Source organism: Esox lucius, chromosome 20 (genome assembly GCF_011004845.1).
Source record: "Esox lucius isolate fEsoLuc1 chromosome 20, fEsoLuc1.pri, whole genome shotgun sequence".
In the NCBI taxonomy this organism is placed as follows: domain Eukaryota; kingdom Metazoa; phylum Chordata; class Actinopteri; order Esociformes; family Esocidae; genus Esox; species Esox lucius.
Genome location: NC_047588.1, coordinates 32,194,078 through 32,210,874, shown reverse-complemented (window position 1 = coordinate 32,210,874; position 16,797 = coordinate 32,194,078). Strand labels below are relative to the sequence as shown.

General features: G+C 43.3%; 1 protein-coding gene across 2 annotated transcripts in view; it reads left to right on the top strand.

Annotated features, from left to right (window-relative positions):
• Positions 1 to 14,667, top strand: part of LOC105018893 (carboxypeptidase Q) — a 42,046-nt gene extending 27,379 nt beyond the window's left edge. For both annotated transcript variants that reach the window (XM_010884688.3, XM_013139213.3), the window contains 4 exons: positions 2,005 to 2,116; positions 7,079 to 7,170; positions 9,295 to 9,496; positions 14,112 to 14,667. In XM_010884688.3, the coding sequence (XP_010882990.2) occupies positions 2,005 to 2,116; positions 7,079 to 7,170; positions 9,295 to 9,496; positions 14,112 to 14,272 (567 nt within the window). In that variant the 3' untranslated portion in view covers positions 14,273 to 14,667. The remainder of the gene's footprint in view (positions 1 to 2,004; positions 2,117 to 7,078; positions 7,171 to 9,294; positions 9,497 to 14,111) is intronic.
• Positions 14,668 to 16,797: the final 2,130 nt, after the last annotated feature.

Sequence of the window (16,797 nt, the reverse complement as noted above, 5' to 3'; positions counted from 1 at the left end):
CTTAACTGTGCTATATTGGCCAAATGCCACAAAATCCCAAGGAATCTTATTACTTGTATAAATCGGTGAATACAATTAGAGCTGTGAAAGGTTTTATACTTGTTATATAAGGTCTAATACATCACTGCTTTCAGCCCAACATCATTCAGAGTTTGAACCACCTGGTTTATAATTGAAATTATACCACAACATTGTTGAATATCTGTTTCTGATCGGCTATAAATGCATTCTAGAATGACAAGCCTGACAGAAGTCTGGGACAGAAACACTTTGCACAGTTACCGACGCTCCAGGAGGCTATAAATCTGTCAGGATGGTACACTAACGATTCAGAGAACGTCGGCTCCGCTGCCACGGCCCCCTAAATAATACAGTAACAAAAGAAGCAACATGCCACGTGGCTCTTTTCTTAGATGTACAAAACTAAGGCTAATCCCTGGACATTTGAAGAAATGTTTCACAGAAATTATTTCTTTCGTGCCGTTTAATAAAACCTCTCTCCTTTCTCCTCCTTCCTGGCCCTTGCTTTTCTAAATGTATTAATGGTAGAAATTCCGTTTATATGTTTCCATGGCTTTCACTCAATTCTGCTCCATCTGCTAACCCTGGTTTGTAATAGGCCTAGCCCAAAATTGGTGATGACGAGGGGATATGACTGGATGATTTATCTGACTGATATGGATAAATGTAAACAGTTCAGTTGGCACAGTTTAGGATGTGAGGGTATCTTCTTTTTTCGATTTGTCACAGAGCATAAAATCTGTATTTTCAAAGAAGAAAGTGCTTCCTTTTTTGATTTAGCCTAAAAAGGTTCAACCTTGGGGTGTGAAGGCTCTAATACATCAGCTTCCACAGAGTGTTTTCCGATGGCATACACATTGGCATGGTAACCAAGACCATTTTTGTATGGCAAAAAGAAAAGTCCAAATTAAATGTTTCATGGAAAAAATAATAGGCCTAAGCATTTGATTTCACGCTCTAGTTTTTGGCAGGTTGATGGGAAAACCATAATTGTTAAGTGAAGTAGGTTATTAACGTTGAAGATCATATGGATTCCTCATAATTTCAGGGTTTTGGTACTCACATATTCAGGCCAGTTTCTTTCAGTTGTTATTCTCTCCCCCTAATATATTTTGTGCCCTTACAATGCTGTATGGTTGTTATGTTTCTTTTGCTGCAGTTGCTGTATCTATATTCTTAATGCTTATGACTGCATACTTCAGTGTTGTATCTTGGATCAGGGACGGGTTGAAGACTGGTTCAAGGGGATATTTCTACCACATGGCACCCACTTAGCAATGGTGTGGTCATGTGGTATATTTCCAGCTCCTGACCCACCCCTCCCCATGGTGCTTCATTCTTGCTGACAGACAACATCTGGGAAAGTTTGTTCTAGAACCACTTTCTTATAATAACCATTAAAGTTACATCACACTTTTTTTTGTGTTTCTTTATATTCTTGTTGTGTACACCTTTGTAATCCTTGTCATTCATATATATCCTACAAAGCTCCAGTTGAAATTAGTGCACTATGAATACTGTAGAAATAGGGTACCATTTGGGACTTTGCATAGGATATTGAATTTTGATTCCTATATAGCAGCAGTACTAGTGTAGTTTGAGACAGCCGTGGGTAAAATATTGTTTTCTTTAACCCAGATGACTTGGATCACCATTCTTGCTTTGAAAGTAAACCTGTTGCCAATAAGAACAGGACCAATGAATGTAGCTTGTTACTGGCTGCTCAGTTGTCTTTGACATGTCTTTGACATCATTCTCTGAGATCTTTTCATTCTGATGAACCTGCCTGACCCCTCTGTAGCTGTCTCCTCCAGTATGTACTGTATTGTGGTCCAAAACAGCCAGGGGAGAAAAGCTGATGTTTCCACTTCACAATTTTTGCTTTGAAACCAATCCTCTAACATACAGTATCACAGTATCTTTCAAGATTGTAATGTAACGTTAATTCTGACCTTTGGTCTGCTGTTTGTCTTCCCCTCTTAGGTGGTGCTTCTCAGTGGGCATCTGGACAGCTGGGATGTGGGCCAGGGGGCTATGGATGATGGGGGTGGAGCGCTCATCTCCTGGGAGGCCCTGTCTCTGCTTAAAGACCTGGGTAAATGATCCAAACCTGTCAGACTTCTGAAAAAACATCAAGAACTGCCTCAAAGTTATTACAGTAGAATAACGATTTGCATTGGCTGATGCCTGTTTGTTCTGGTCATTGCTCACTTGATCAAGTATCACTTTTAGTAGTTCTAGTAGCCCCAGTTATCTGCTGTTTAGCTATTGGCACATACAGATGGGCTCCTATGAATTTGTCTCCCCCTTTTAAATGGTTCCCTCTGCGACGCTCACATGATCGCACTGAAATATGACTGAATTCTTCACTTGAGCACCTCAGTAAATGCCAACCGTAGACCTAACATTTAGATTTACGTTTGGTTGACCCGAATAGCGTTTTGTTACGTGCGGCTTTATTGAGATTATGGTAAGTAGCCCAAAGACCATGCCTGAGGGAGTCCAGGAAATCGCTCCTGATGATCCTTCCCCAGGCAATGCTGGCTAATTTGCATTGCCAATGAGGCCTTGAAAAGTAAAGGGTTGAACACAGACAGTGGTCAGCTTGGTTTAGCAGCTTTTTTGGCTGCTATTTAGGGAAAACACCGGCTGTGGGACGGATGGGGGCATACAGCTCCTGACTGACTGCCCAGTTTTTCCCATTATTAAAGAAGAGGACTTATCATCAAGGAATTGTTTTAGTCATGGCTCAGCGGCAATCAAAATTGGTCCCTTGGGCTTAGTTGGGCTGCGTCTCTAATGCCTCCCTATTCCCTGTGTAGTGCAGTTCTATTGTCCAGGGCCCCTAAGTAAACTATAATGGGAACAGGGTGCTGTTTGTGACTCAGCCCTGGTAATGTCAGAGGCATGTATAGCCTTAAGAGTATTCATTCAAGATCACCAAGGAAGGGACTGGACTGCTGTCATTTGTCTCCTGCAGTTTGTATCCTTGGATTGTCAGCTAGCTCAATGTAGCTGAAACTACCCTGTTAGAAATAATACACATAATTATTTACACATAATCATCACAGTATAACATCAAGTCAGTTATACTTCAGGGATATCAATCAGTCCAGTTAGGAAGCATAAGAGATTGTGAATCAATGTCACCTGTTTTGGTGCATATGAAAGTGACCACAGGCGCACTGGCGAGGCAACAACAAGACAACCCCCAAAAGGGATTGGTTTTACAGGTTGTGGCTCTCTCCTTATCCTTCCTGAATGATTATTCTGTAGTTTAGCATTTTGCTAGTGTCCTTGTCACTACTGGTAGCATGTGGTGGTACCTGCTGCCCATTCAGGTTGCACAGGTCAGCCAGCTCCTCCAGGATGACACATCCATACGTGCCGTCGCAAGAAGGTTTGCTGTGTCTCGCAGTACAGTCTCAATAGCATGGAGATGATACCAGGAGACGAGCTGGACACGAGGATAGTTGGACATGGCCATAGAAAGGCATGAACCCAACAGCAGGACCGGTATCTCCTCCTTTGTGCGAGGAGGAGAAGCACTGCCAGAGTCCAACAAAATGACCTCCAGTGGGCTACTGGTGTGCATAATTCTGACCAAACTGTTAGAAACAGACTCCATGAGGGTGGCATGAGGGCCCGATGTCCTTGAGTGGGACCTGGGCTCACAGCCCAGCACTGTGTAGCTCGATTGGCATTCACCAGAGAACACCAGAATTAGCAGGTCTGCCATTGGGGCCCGTTCTCTTCACAGATGAGAGCAGGTTCAAACTGAGCACATGTGACAGATGTGAAAGAGTCTGGAGATACCGTGGTGAACATGCAGCATGACCGGTTTGGTAATAATCCATGCTTTTGTTGCTTCTAGATTAGATTACTGCAATGCTCTTCTTTTCGGTTACCCTGATAAATCAATAAATTAACTGCAATTAGTGCTGCTCACGGCTGCTAGAATCCTAACTAGAACAAAAAATGTGAACACATTACTCCAGTATTAGCCTCTTTACACTGGCTGCCTGTTAGGGTTAGTGCTGATTTTAAGGTTTTATTGTTAACCTATAATTCAATACATGGACTTGCTCCAACAGTGGGGAGAACAAGTATTTGATACACTGCCGATTTTGCAGGTTTTCCTACTTAAAAAGCATGTAGAGGTCTGCAATCTTTATCATATTTACACTTCAACTGTGAGATACGGAATCTAAAACAAAAATCCAGAAAATCCCATTGTATGATTTCTAAATAATTAATTAGCATTTTATTGCATGACATAAGTATTTGATCACCTACCAACCAGTAAGAATTCCGGCTCTCACAGACCTGATCGTTTTTCTTTAAGAAGCCCTGTTCTCCACTCATTACCTATATTAACTGGACCTGTTTGAACTCGTTACCTGTATAAAAGACACCTGTCCACACACTCAATCAGACTCCAACCTCTCCACAATGGCCAAGACCAGAGAGCTGTGTAAGGACATCAGGGATAAAATTGTAGACCTGCACAAGGCTGGGATGGGCTACTTGACAATAGGCAAGCAGCTTGGAGAGAAGGCAACATCTGTTGCAATTATTAGAAAATGGAAGAAGTTCAAGATGACGGTCAATCTCCCTCGGTCTGGGGCTCCATGCAAGATCTCACTTAGTGGGGCATCAATGATCGTGAGGAAGGTAAGGGATCTGCCCAGAACTACCCAGCAAGACCTGGTCAATGACCTGAAGAGAGCTGGTACCACAGTCTCAAAGAAAACCATTAGTAACACACTATGCCGTCATGGATTAAAATCCTGCAGCACACGCAAGGTCCCCCTGCTCAAGCCAGCGCATGTCCAGGCCCGTCTAAAGTTTGCCAATGACCATCTGGATGATCCAGAAGAGGAATGGGAGAAGGTCATGTGGTCTGATGAAACAAAAATAGAGCTTTTTGGTCTAAACTCCACTCGCCGTGTTTAGAGGAAGAAGAAGTATGAGTACAACCCCAAGAACACCATCCCAACTGTGAAGCATGGAGGTGGAAACATCATTCTTTGGGGATGCTTTTCTGCAAAGGGGACAGGACGACTGCACTGTATTGAGGGGAGGATGGATGGGGCCTTGTATCGCGAGATCTTGGCCAACAAACTCCTTCCCTCAGTAAGAGCATTGAAGATGGGTCATGGCTGGGTCTTCCAGCATGACAACGACCTGAAACACACAGCCAGGGCAACAAAGCAGTGGCTCCGTAAGAAGCATCTCAAGGTCCTGGAGTGGCCTAGCCAGTCTCCAGACCTGAACCCAATAGAAAATCTTCGGAGGGAGCTGAAAGTCTGTATTGCCCAGCGACAGCCTCGATACCTGAAGGATTTGGAGAAGGTCTGTATGGAGGAGTGGGCCAAAATCCCTGCTGCAGTGTGTGCAAACCTGAACAACAACAGGAAATGTATGATCTTTGTAATTGTAAAGGTTTCTGTACCAAATATTAAGTTCTGCTTTTCTGATGTATCAAATACTTATGTCATGCAATAAAATGCAAATTAATTACTTAAAAATCATGTACCTAGAATTTCTAAACAAATAGCCGATGGCAGGGCCTTCTCTCATAGAGCTCCACTACTGTGGAATGATTTGCCAATTAAGGTTAGAAATGCAAACTCAGTGCAAACTTTCCAGTGTCTACTAAAGACTCATCTCTTCAGTATGGTCTAGGATTAAGTGTAGTCTGGCCCAGAGGCGTGAAGGTGACCAGAAAGACTTGATACTGTCCACCCTTGCTGTCTTACCAGGTGGGCTCTCATCCCCACTGGGATGCCCTCCCTCCAATGCCATTCGGGGGCGGAGTCACTGGCTTGTTGTCTCTCTGTTGGGCACTTGTGCAATTGGGCTGTACTCTGCTGGCAATACTCGGCCCTCATTCAGGGTGGTTGCAGTTGGTGGGTGTCCCTTTGGTTGATGCTTGGCAATGTGGGTGGATTGATTTCCTGCCTGTTGGGCCCTGTCCGGGGCCTCCACCAGATAGGGCCACAGTGTCACTGGACTCCTCTGTCTCAGCCCCAAGATCTTATGCTGCTATATTATTGTGCTGTGGGAGTAGGGTCAGTTCTCCTTCTGCTCTATAAATTCATGTAGATCTAATGCATTTTCAAAATTTTCCCTGTCTCCTGCCGTTTTAAATTTAGGAGGACATGAGGTCCTGGCCCATACCTGAGGAGTATCTGGCTTGAAAGACCTGTTGCTGTCCCTGTCCAAAGTCCTTCTGATGGTTTTGCAGATCAAGCCGATTTCAGCTGCCACTGAGCTGACACCTCCCCCCTCCTCCATGTTGTCCCTGTCTCCATCTGCTCATGCTTCCGACCTGGTTTAAATAGACTCTGGACTCAGCCCACATGCATTTATTAATTATTACAATGTGTACTCTTAATATGTTCACCCGGCACAGCCAGAAGAGGACTGGTCACCCCTCTGAGCCTGGGTCCTCTCTAGGTTTCTTCCTAAATGTCGGCCTTCTTAGGGAGTTTTTCCTAGCCACTGAAATTCAACACTAATGTTGTTTGCTCCTTGGGGTTTAAGGCTGGGTGTTTTGTAAAAGCACTTTGTGACAACTGCTTATGTAAAAAGGGCTTTATAAATACATTTGATTGATTGATTTTGAATCCAGCCCTCAATCAGTTAGTGATTTTGGTTTCTGTTGACCGTTGTTACGTAATTTTGTTCTCAATGTATTAAACAATGTTCAGTAAAGATTTTGATCTGTAATTTATTTCGTTTATCGAGACCCGATATGTGATTTAAGTGTTCCCTTTTATTTTTATTATTATGAGCAGTGTATATTGAGACACATATCCGAAGGATGTCCTTTCTGTGAACGGGGTTTGTCACTCCAATGAATGTTGGAGATATTGATCAGAGTCTGCTGAAAAATAATTTTCTGCTGAATGTAAGGAATATTCAAATAGCTAAAGGGCTGGTTGTTTGTTTTGTGAGGAAAAAGAAAAACCATTTATTGTAATGCTCTTTTTTTCCATTGCTGTGCTGAAACGGTTTTGACACATATTTAAGTTATAATTGTGCTCCTCAGGTCTGCGCCCCAGAAGAACCCTACGGACGGTGTTTTGGTCCGCTGAGGAGCAGGGAGGGGTAGGAGCACAGCAGTACTTCCAGCTTCACAAGGTACATTTCTTTCATGGTCCATCTTGTTGGTTTTTTTTATTGCCAAACTACTTGTACATTCTCTGGACACTATTGAAAGTACATCCTGTGATCTCCATAGATTGTTAAACATACACCCTTTCACAAACGCGCACGCAGTACCCTGGTAGAGATTGCCATAGAGATCCCTAAAACAATATTACATGACTATGATGCAACATTTGCTGTGGTTTTGTCCTTGCATTTGAACTGTTGATGCAGTGCCCATTCACATTGTGTGTAATAGCATAATACTGTCAGTATCTGCTGGCTTTTGACCAAGACCAGTATTTCTTTGCAAGTCAACATGTGGTGGGAACTGGTTTAATTCTGAGTGATTCACAGCAATTTTAGCTTGTCAGATCTACTGTAAGAGATCTGTCGGGGAGTTCTGAAGAGATTGTTTAAGTCAGAATGGAGCAGGGACCACACAGTAAATATCAACATTCGGAGAGCCTTGTGGTTAGTGTGTATGTTATCCTGAATCTAGAATGTAATCACAATGGTTTGAGGGGCAAAGAGAGTTCACATACTGACTTTGGCCAGCAGCCCCCAGTCTCCCTCCCCTAAACTATCCAACTACGATGGCTAGGATGTCCACTGATTTCTCAGGAGAGCTTCAGTATACCACTTGGTATATAAACTACTGACTATATACCCACACACTAATCTAGCTGAACGTTGACATTTATGACACAAAGGGTTCTACATCCCTATTAAAGTGGAAACAGCATTAAATGTCATGTAGTCAACTTCCGATTTTGCTCTTTTTTATATGCACTCCCACTTGCAGAAGATTTTGCTTTGCAGTGAATGTCAAGTCTAACCAATTTTTCCCCAGATAAGCATCGAGATGTGATTGGGTTCTATCTGTAAATGTTTGTAACATTTGGATCCATTCCTACCGTCCTCACACACAACTGTGGAAGTAAACTTTCCAGCTCATTATCACTGGAGAAGTCCCTGCCCCAGACCTGAATGTACATGAGCTAGGTTAACGGACCATGCAGTGCCTTGATAATGCAGTTAACGACTCCTACATTTGGTCCACCCCACTACAGTTCCTTGGAAAGTCTGTCTTCTAGGAGACAGTACTCCCTGTTAGAGCCCAGCAAGGGTCATGTTTTCGGAGCTGCACCCAAATTGTTTCTCTGCAACCCCACCCACCTACATGGATTTATTTCCTGCGAGCCGACCAGTTACCCAGAAAACAACGTCAGTTTTATTTATGCCTCCAGACATAAGCTATCATTTTCATAACTTCGCTTTCCTCCGGTAATTTGATTTCGAGTTCTGTTTTTTTCAACCCTGTATCATTACAATCACTGACAGACAGTGAGTTATATATTTATTTTTTATCACTAGTAAACAAATAGCACACACCCCTCATAGATAAAAAATGTATTATATTTGTGAGTCATGAGCTGACCTGCTGCCTGAAATAATGTTTTAATTCCATCTGATGAGTGGATCCTTTGCTGTTCATCCACGGGACTCACATTGAGCAACTACTCAGCAATGCAACACTTGTTCAAGGCTAAAATCCCTGCTATCTGAGAGAACATTATATCTTCCAACCCGAACTTGAACTTAAATCTACCAGTGACCCCAGGACCCAGGCCCCTTCATGACCCCAGGACCCAGGCCCCTTCATGACCCCAGGACCCAGGTCCCTTCATGACCCCAGGACCCAGGTCACTTCATGACCCCAGGACCCAGGCCCCTTCATGACCCCAGGACCCAGGCCCCTTCATGACCCCAGGACCCAGGCCCCTTCATGACCCCAGGACCCAGGCCCCTTCATGACCCCAGGACCCAGGTCCCTTCATGACCCCAGGACCCAGGTCCCTTCATGACCCCAGGACCCAAGTCCCTTCATGACCTCAGGACCCAGGCTCCAAACAATAGACAATCGCGCCTTTTCCTCCTCTGGACCACACATGTGCACCTGACACTCTCACGTCTGTTCAGACTGTTTGACTTTTAAAGCATGTTTAGCACTTTATTGTTGTATAATGAAAGCTTTGTACTAAGTTGTTGTTTTCATTATAATTATTTCTATATTTCAGCTGTGTCCTCCATTTCTCCCCATCTCCTCTCCTCCAGGTGAACATCTCCAACTTCAACCTTGTGATGGAGTCTGACATGGGAACATTCACCCCCCTGGGTCTTCAGTTCACTGGCAGTACCCAGGCCAGGGCTATCATGGCTGAGGTTATGAAGCTGCTGAAGCCCATTAACACCACCAATCTGGAGGAACATGCAGAGGGAACAGATATTGAGATGTGGATGGATGCTGGGGTGCCAGGTCTGTAGACTACCTTTTGTTGGCTGACTGAGGAACCAGGAGTCTGATGTGTAGACTACCTTTTGTTGGCTGACTGAGGAACCAGGAGTTATGTGTCTGGACTTCAAATCATATTCATTCATATGTCAAGGACTATAGCAATTTATTATTTGTTCCAATGTAGTCGCAAAAGTCCCGACCCGTTTTTCTGTCTGTGTGGAGTATCCTTCCCAACAGTATTACACGTGAACCTTGTTCCATCTGTGCAAGTGACCTTTGCCACCATAAAATGGCCACACTGAGGTCCGGTCCGCTTGATGTTTACACCCCCTATGTTTACACCCCCTATGTCTATGTCATTCAGGGCAGAAGTGCTTGTGACTTAAATAGGAAGTAGCGCATTGATTCTGAACTAATTTGGACATTCAGTTCCACATAATCTCTGTTGTAATTTTTGTGGAAGTGGGTTTCTCAAAGGCCATATAGAAGTGAAATATGCTGTGTCCTGCTCTAAAAACAGGATACATGGGGACAAGGACGAATTAAACAGAACTGCAGTATTTTATGTAAAAACAAAAAAAGACTGTAATTTTTGAAAGCAGCTGTAGACTATGTAATGGAACTAAGAGGAAGAGTGTGTATGTATGTGTAACTCTGACCCACTTAATGTACTTCGGTTTCATCCAACACAATGTTAGAGAGACGTTTTCAAATCCATAAAAGCTGAGGTGAAGCACGTCAGCGAACAATGAAGCTGATTAGAAACCAGTAGAGGGTGAGGATATTTAGAAGTGTTGCTGTATGTATATTGTCGCTGGATTTCCCAAGCTACATTTTGCATTATATATTTTTCTTAATTCTTACTACGTGGATGTGGTGTGCCATGTCACAATCATTTCATTGTGGAGGATTACGCTGTGTTATTCGGTGCATTTGATAAACGAACTTGGTTGGTTGTGTTGGTTGTGTTGACCTATGACCGGCCCTGTCTATTTAGCCTCATGTTAATTATTATGACCCACAGAGATTAACTATACTAGATCAGCACTCCTACCCAGAAACACATTTATAGACCCAGACCTGTAAGGTGGTCTGATATTTATGAGTTCACTTTACCCACCATCAGTCCAAGTAATAGGTGGGTTTGAGACTTCACAGTCAGTTATCCCAGCCCAGACACCGTGTTAGTGCACAAGAATGAAGACCTTTTCACAGCCTTCTAGTGTACAGGAAATGTTTCAGGAATTACTTCATTTTATTTTAGTGGAAAAGCAACCATTCTGAATGGATGAAAGGTGTATCCTATAGAAGGGCAGGATTCTGTCTGAGATTTCAAAGAGCCATAATGTTAAACAAATGAATCACCGGACCAGCTGTCCAAACACCTCTGTCTCATTTTAGTATTGGCCGGAGCTGTGTTTGCCTCCCCAACGTCACACGATTCCCTCAGGATTTTCCTTAAAAGTAGTGTACTATGTAGAGGTACCATTTGGGAATCACACTATATGAAATGTAGCTCCATCTCTTCACTACAGACATTCCTTCATTTTCCAGAGTTGAAATGTGAGGTGTTGCGTCTTCTCTCTTATTTGGGTATAATATTGTTTTTTTGGCCGAAATAATCATGTGCTGAATGTAGACTGAATGGTAGATCTGTTTCCATTGCATTTTGAACTCTACAGATGTTTTTGTAACAAAGGCTATTGTGTTAAATAGGGAATGTGCCCACTCCAGACCTGGCTTGTGTGTGGTGGCCTACTGCTTACACATACATTGGAGGGAGGCAGGGGTTTTTAAACTTTTCAAAAATGTTAATGTCAATGACCCTCTTATGGTGGTCCCATGGAAGTGTCCTTAAAGATTTTACAAATGTATTTTACCCTGTACATGTCCATCTGAAGTCCTGGCCTGTATCATTACATACAGTTCCCTCCAGAGCCATTGGCTGGCTCAGTGATGATGAGCAAAATGTCATTGTTGTTTTTCAGCTTGATCTTCAACTCAAAATATAAAAGATGTCATACTATTAATGAAGGAGAAATACACTCACCTAAAGGATTATTAGGAACACCTGTTCAATGCAATTATCTAATCAACCAATCACATGGCAGTTGCTTCAATGCATTTAGGGGTGTGGTCCTGATCAAGACAATCTCCTGAACTCCAAACTGAATGTCAGAATGGGAAAGAAAGGTGATTTAAGCAATTTTGAGCGTGGCATGGTTGTTGGTGCCAAGACGGGCCGGTCTGAGTATTTCACAATCTGCTCAGTTACTGGGATTTTCACGCACAACCATTTCTAGGGTTTACAAAGAATGGTGTGAAAAGGGAAAAACATCCAGTATGTGGCAGTCCTGTGGGCGAAATTGCCTTGTTGATGTTAGAGGTCAGAGGAGAATGGGCCGACTGATTGAAGCTGATAGAAGAGCAACTTTGACTGAAATAACCACTCATTACAACCGAGGTATGCAGCAAAGCATTTGTGATGCCACAACACACACAACCTTGAGGTGGATGGGCTACAACAGCAGAAGACCCCACCGGGTACCACTCATCTCCACTACAAAAAGGAAAAAGAGGCTACAATTTGCACAAGCTCACCAAAATTGGACAGTTGAAGACTGGAAGAATGTTGCCTGGTTTGATGAGTCTGGATCCATCATGCCTTGTTACCACTGTGCAGGCTGCTGGTGGTGGTGTAATGGTGTGGGTGATGTTTTCTTGGCACACTTTAAGCCCCTTAGTGCCAATTGGGCATTGTTTAAATGCCACGGCCTACCTGAGCATTGTTTCTGACCATGTCCATCCCTTTATGACCACCATGTACCCATCCTCTGATGGCTACTTCCAGCAGGATAATGCACCATGTCACAAAGCTCGAATCATTTCAAATTGGTTTCTTGAACATGACAATGAGTTCACTGTACTGAAATGGCCCCCACAGTCACCAGATCTCAACCCAATAGAGCATCTTTGGGATGTGGTGGAACGGGAGCTTCGTGCCCTGGATGTGCATCCCACAAATCTCCATCAACTGCAAGATGCTATCCTATCAATATGGGCCAACATTTCTAAAGAATGCTTTCAGCACCTTGTTGAATCAATGCCACATAGAATTAAGGCAATTCTGAAGGCGAAAGGGGGTCAAACAGTATTAGTATGGTGTTCCTAATAATCCTTTGGGTAAGTGTATAATGATTTATTAAGAAATATGTATTTTTCCCCAATAACGTGTCATGGCTATAGGCACCCCTAGAACCTATTAGGGGGTAATAATTAAGAAGTTCAGATCAAAAACTGTGATGTACCTGCCTGGAAGAGTAGTCAAGAGTATTTTGCCCTCACAGTGAGGAAGGTTATCAGTTCTCTCACAGTTCTCTCTTAGAGATTTGCCTCACCAAATCTCCCAAACTACAATAGGACGCTATCTCCATTCCAATGAGCTATTATAATTTCTGTCATATTTTAAGTGTAAGATCCAGTAGTAAATATTTGAGAGTCCATACATTACCCAGTCAAATGTAAGCACTTTATAGGACTTCATTGTGAGATCAATAGACATTCATTTTATTTGTTCTTGACCTAATATAAGAGAACTCGCCCCAAACAGAATGTAAAATAAATATTGAATTTCGATTTAAAGTAATGGTAATCTGTTTTAGAGGCCTTATTGAAATGTATTATTAAATTGTAAGATGTCCGATGACATGAAACTGATATTGGAGGCATGTATGGAGCAGGACTCACAACTACTGAATGAATACAGCAATCAGGATTTGATCTCTGACCAGCATGATGTGGCTGCACATAGAGACAGTGTTTTAAACCACTGCTCCACTCTGGGGCCCCTAATGTTTATTTAGGCTGTCTTATGTTTTTACCCTGGAGGATCACAGTTTCAAACCTTGTGGGCTAGCCTGCATAAAATATGATGAATTATAGATAGGATAGGAAAAATCGCCATGTCACCAGAAAAGGATTCTACAGTAGATATTTATAGGAAAGCTCCTCAATTTTTATTGAATCTGTATCATCAGAAAATGCATGCTTTCCCATGACATTGTGAAAAGACCCACAACATTTATTAGCATGACTCCAAGCTAACTTCGATATGACGATTGTTCTCAATATTTGCGCAACATTTCCACTGCCATCCCGCAACTCATTTTACAATTAATGTCAAACAAAGACATTCTGTGATCATTTATGAAATTGAAGTGATTTCTAGCCAGTTTGTTACGCCTGTAGAGCTCTGTAGATGGAAGTGAAATTTTTTTCCCGAAGCACTTTGAGAACGCTAGGGCGGGAACAGTCTGCTCGATTGTACTGTTTCCATCTGGAAACTGTACAGGTGCCCCGGATTTGCCAAGCTTAAGCGCTAACTACGACCAGACGGTAATACAGTGCTGGTAGCCCTGGCTCCTGCTACGCTCACATGAAGCAAGAAACGGGGGGAAACATAACAGAAGGGTTTTGCAATCAGCTGCGGTTGAGTTTTGTAAACATTGAACATGGTGAGAAGATGTGACGTGATTAGAATGTCATTGTGTCAGAGTGCATGGATGCTGGTTCCTCGGTCCGTCACGTGCTACTTTCAAGGACCCACATAAATAAGCGTGTTCTCTATGTTCCGCAGGAGCCAGCCTGCACGTTGCCGACAGCAAGTACTTCTGGTTCCACCACACGAACGGAGACACCATGTCCGTCCAGAACCCCGTAGAGATGAACCTGTGCTCGGCCCTGTGGGCTGTTGTAGCCTACGTAGTGGCTGACCTGGAGGAGATGCTGCCCAGGTAGTCCGCCCACTTTTTCAACTGTCCCAAATTGCACCCTATTCCGTATGTAGTGTACTACTTTTGACTAGAGCAGTATAAGGATCAGGTCAAAGGTATTGCACTATTTTCCATGAGGGATATGGTTTCCTTTCATGTGTTGTATGTTTACATGTGTTTTATGTCCTGTTTGTCCACCAGAAAGTCTGGCTTGTAGTAATTGACCTTTCTGAATTTTTACTCTGTAGTTGTGTATAAAAGAAACACAATGTACCAATTTGAATGACTTTCTTCTACCACATTATTAAAAGTCTATATTTTATAGTGAACACATATACCGTATGCTCAGCGTTGACTGTTGTCATTATCACTGTATCTGCCAATAAAGATTGTGCATGTCCTTTACACACGTGAACCGTACTCTGTTTTTGCCTCATTTATACACTGCTAAAATAAATTAAGGGGAACATTTAAATCACACATCGGATCTCGATGAACAATATGTATATGTGTATATGTGTATGTATACAGCTCTGGAAAAAATTAAGAGACCCTTTTCTTTCCTTTCCAAAAAAGGTTTTGAGTGAGAAAAAGAAGGGTTAAAATTAAGAGACCCCTGCAAATTGAACGCTTCTGTTCCTCACTTTTTTGGAAAGGAAAGAAAAAGGTGCAGTGATCTCTTAATTTTTTCCAGAGCTTTATATAAACATACAATGTCTGGGCATGCTCCTGATGGGACGGCAGAGGTGTCCTGGGGGATCTCCTCCCAGACCTGGATCAGGGCATTTGTGAGCTCCTGGACAGTCTGTGGTGCTACTTGGAGGCGTCGGATGCACCCATACACGACGTCCCAGAGGTTCTCAGTTGAATTCAGGTCTGGGGAAGGTGAGGGCCAGTCAATGGCATCAATGTCTTCGTCATCCAGGAACTGCCTACACACTCTGGCCACATGAGGATGACCTCAGGGCCCACTGCACCAGCATAAGCTCTGAGGATGGGTCTGAGGATTTCATCCAGGTACCTAACAGCAGTCAGGGTACCGTTGGCTAACACATGGAGGTCTGTGCAACCTTCCAAGGACATGCCTCCCCAGACCATCACTGACCCTCCGCCAAACTGGTCATGCCTGATGCGTCCACCATGGCGTCTCCAGACTCTTTCACGTCTGTCACATGTGCTCAGTGTGAACCTGCTCTCGTCTGTGAAGAGAACGGGGCGTCAAAGACAGACCTGCCAGTTCTGGTGTTCTCTGGTGAATGCCAATCAAGCTGCACGTTGCTGGGCTGTGAGCCCAGGTCCCACTCGAGGACATCGGGCCCTCATGCCACCCTCATGGAGTCTGTTTCTGACAGTTTGGTCAGAATTATGCACACCAGTAGCACACTGGAGATGATTTTGTAGGGCTCTAGCAGTGCTTCTCCTTGCACAAAGTTGCAGATACTGGTCCTGCTGCTGGGTTCATGACCTTCTATGGCCCTGTCCAACTCTCCACGTGTAATGGCCTGTCTCCTGGTATCTCCTCCATGCTCTTGAAACTGTACTGGGAGACACAGCAAACCTTCTTGTGCCATTCTGGAGGAGCTGGACTACCTGTGCAACCTGAATGGGGTGCAGGTACAGCCTTATGCTACCAGTAGCGACAAGGACACTAGCAAAAGGCAAAACTAGAGAAGAATTAGTCAGGAAGGATGAGAGAGCAATTGTCTGTGGCCACAACCTGCAAAACCATTCCTTTTTTGGGGTTATCTTGCTGTTGTCTCTCCAGTACACCTATTGTCATTTTCACTTGCACCAAAACAGGTGACACTGATTCACAATCACTTATGCTTCATAACTGGACAGATTGACATCCCTGAAGTTTAATTGACTTGTTGTTATGCTGTGATGATTACGTGTTCCCTTAATTTTTTTGATCAGTGTAGATGGGTTTCATGGGATAAGAACGACTGAGGTCTGTTTTGTTTTATATTGGTTTTATTCTGTATGTTCTGTTCATGCTGAAAGAACCATTGGCCAGACAGGTAGCAGCAGTACAATGTTTATCTACATAATAAAAAATAAAAAAAGGTATTTTATTTATGCATAAACACATTGAGGAAAAAAAGCAGTGGTCAGGATTCATTTCCAAGGACACAGTAATCAAATTTTGACCAATTTTGTATTTGACCCGACACACGGTTTGGTTTTTCTTGTGTGGTCAGATTGGATTCCATGGTCCTGTGACTGGGGTCTGGTGCCAGACTGCTCTCAGGACAGACATGATAAACCCGCTTAACAGCTTTATGACTTCCTTTACCCATGCCCAGCCCCGAGGGAGCAGTGGATGGACCAGACTATTACAGATGTCCACTGTCAGGGTGAAATTCACACATTTCAGTCACTCATCGATTCATCCCGAACATGAAGACAGATTTATTTGGTTCTTTTCCTATATACTACATTCAGTCCTCACAGCTGTTTTATAGTTTATAAGGCTATATATATTCCCCAGGCAAGGGGGTTTAGACGTTTTCACACTACGTTAGTTCAGTCTAGATGAACGAGACTTCG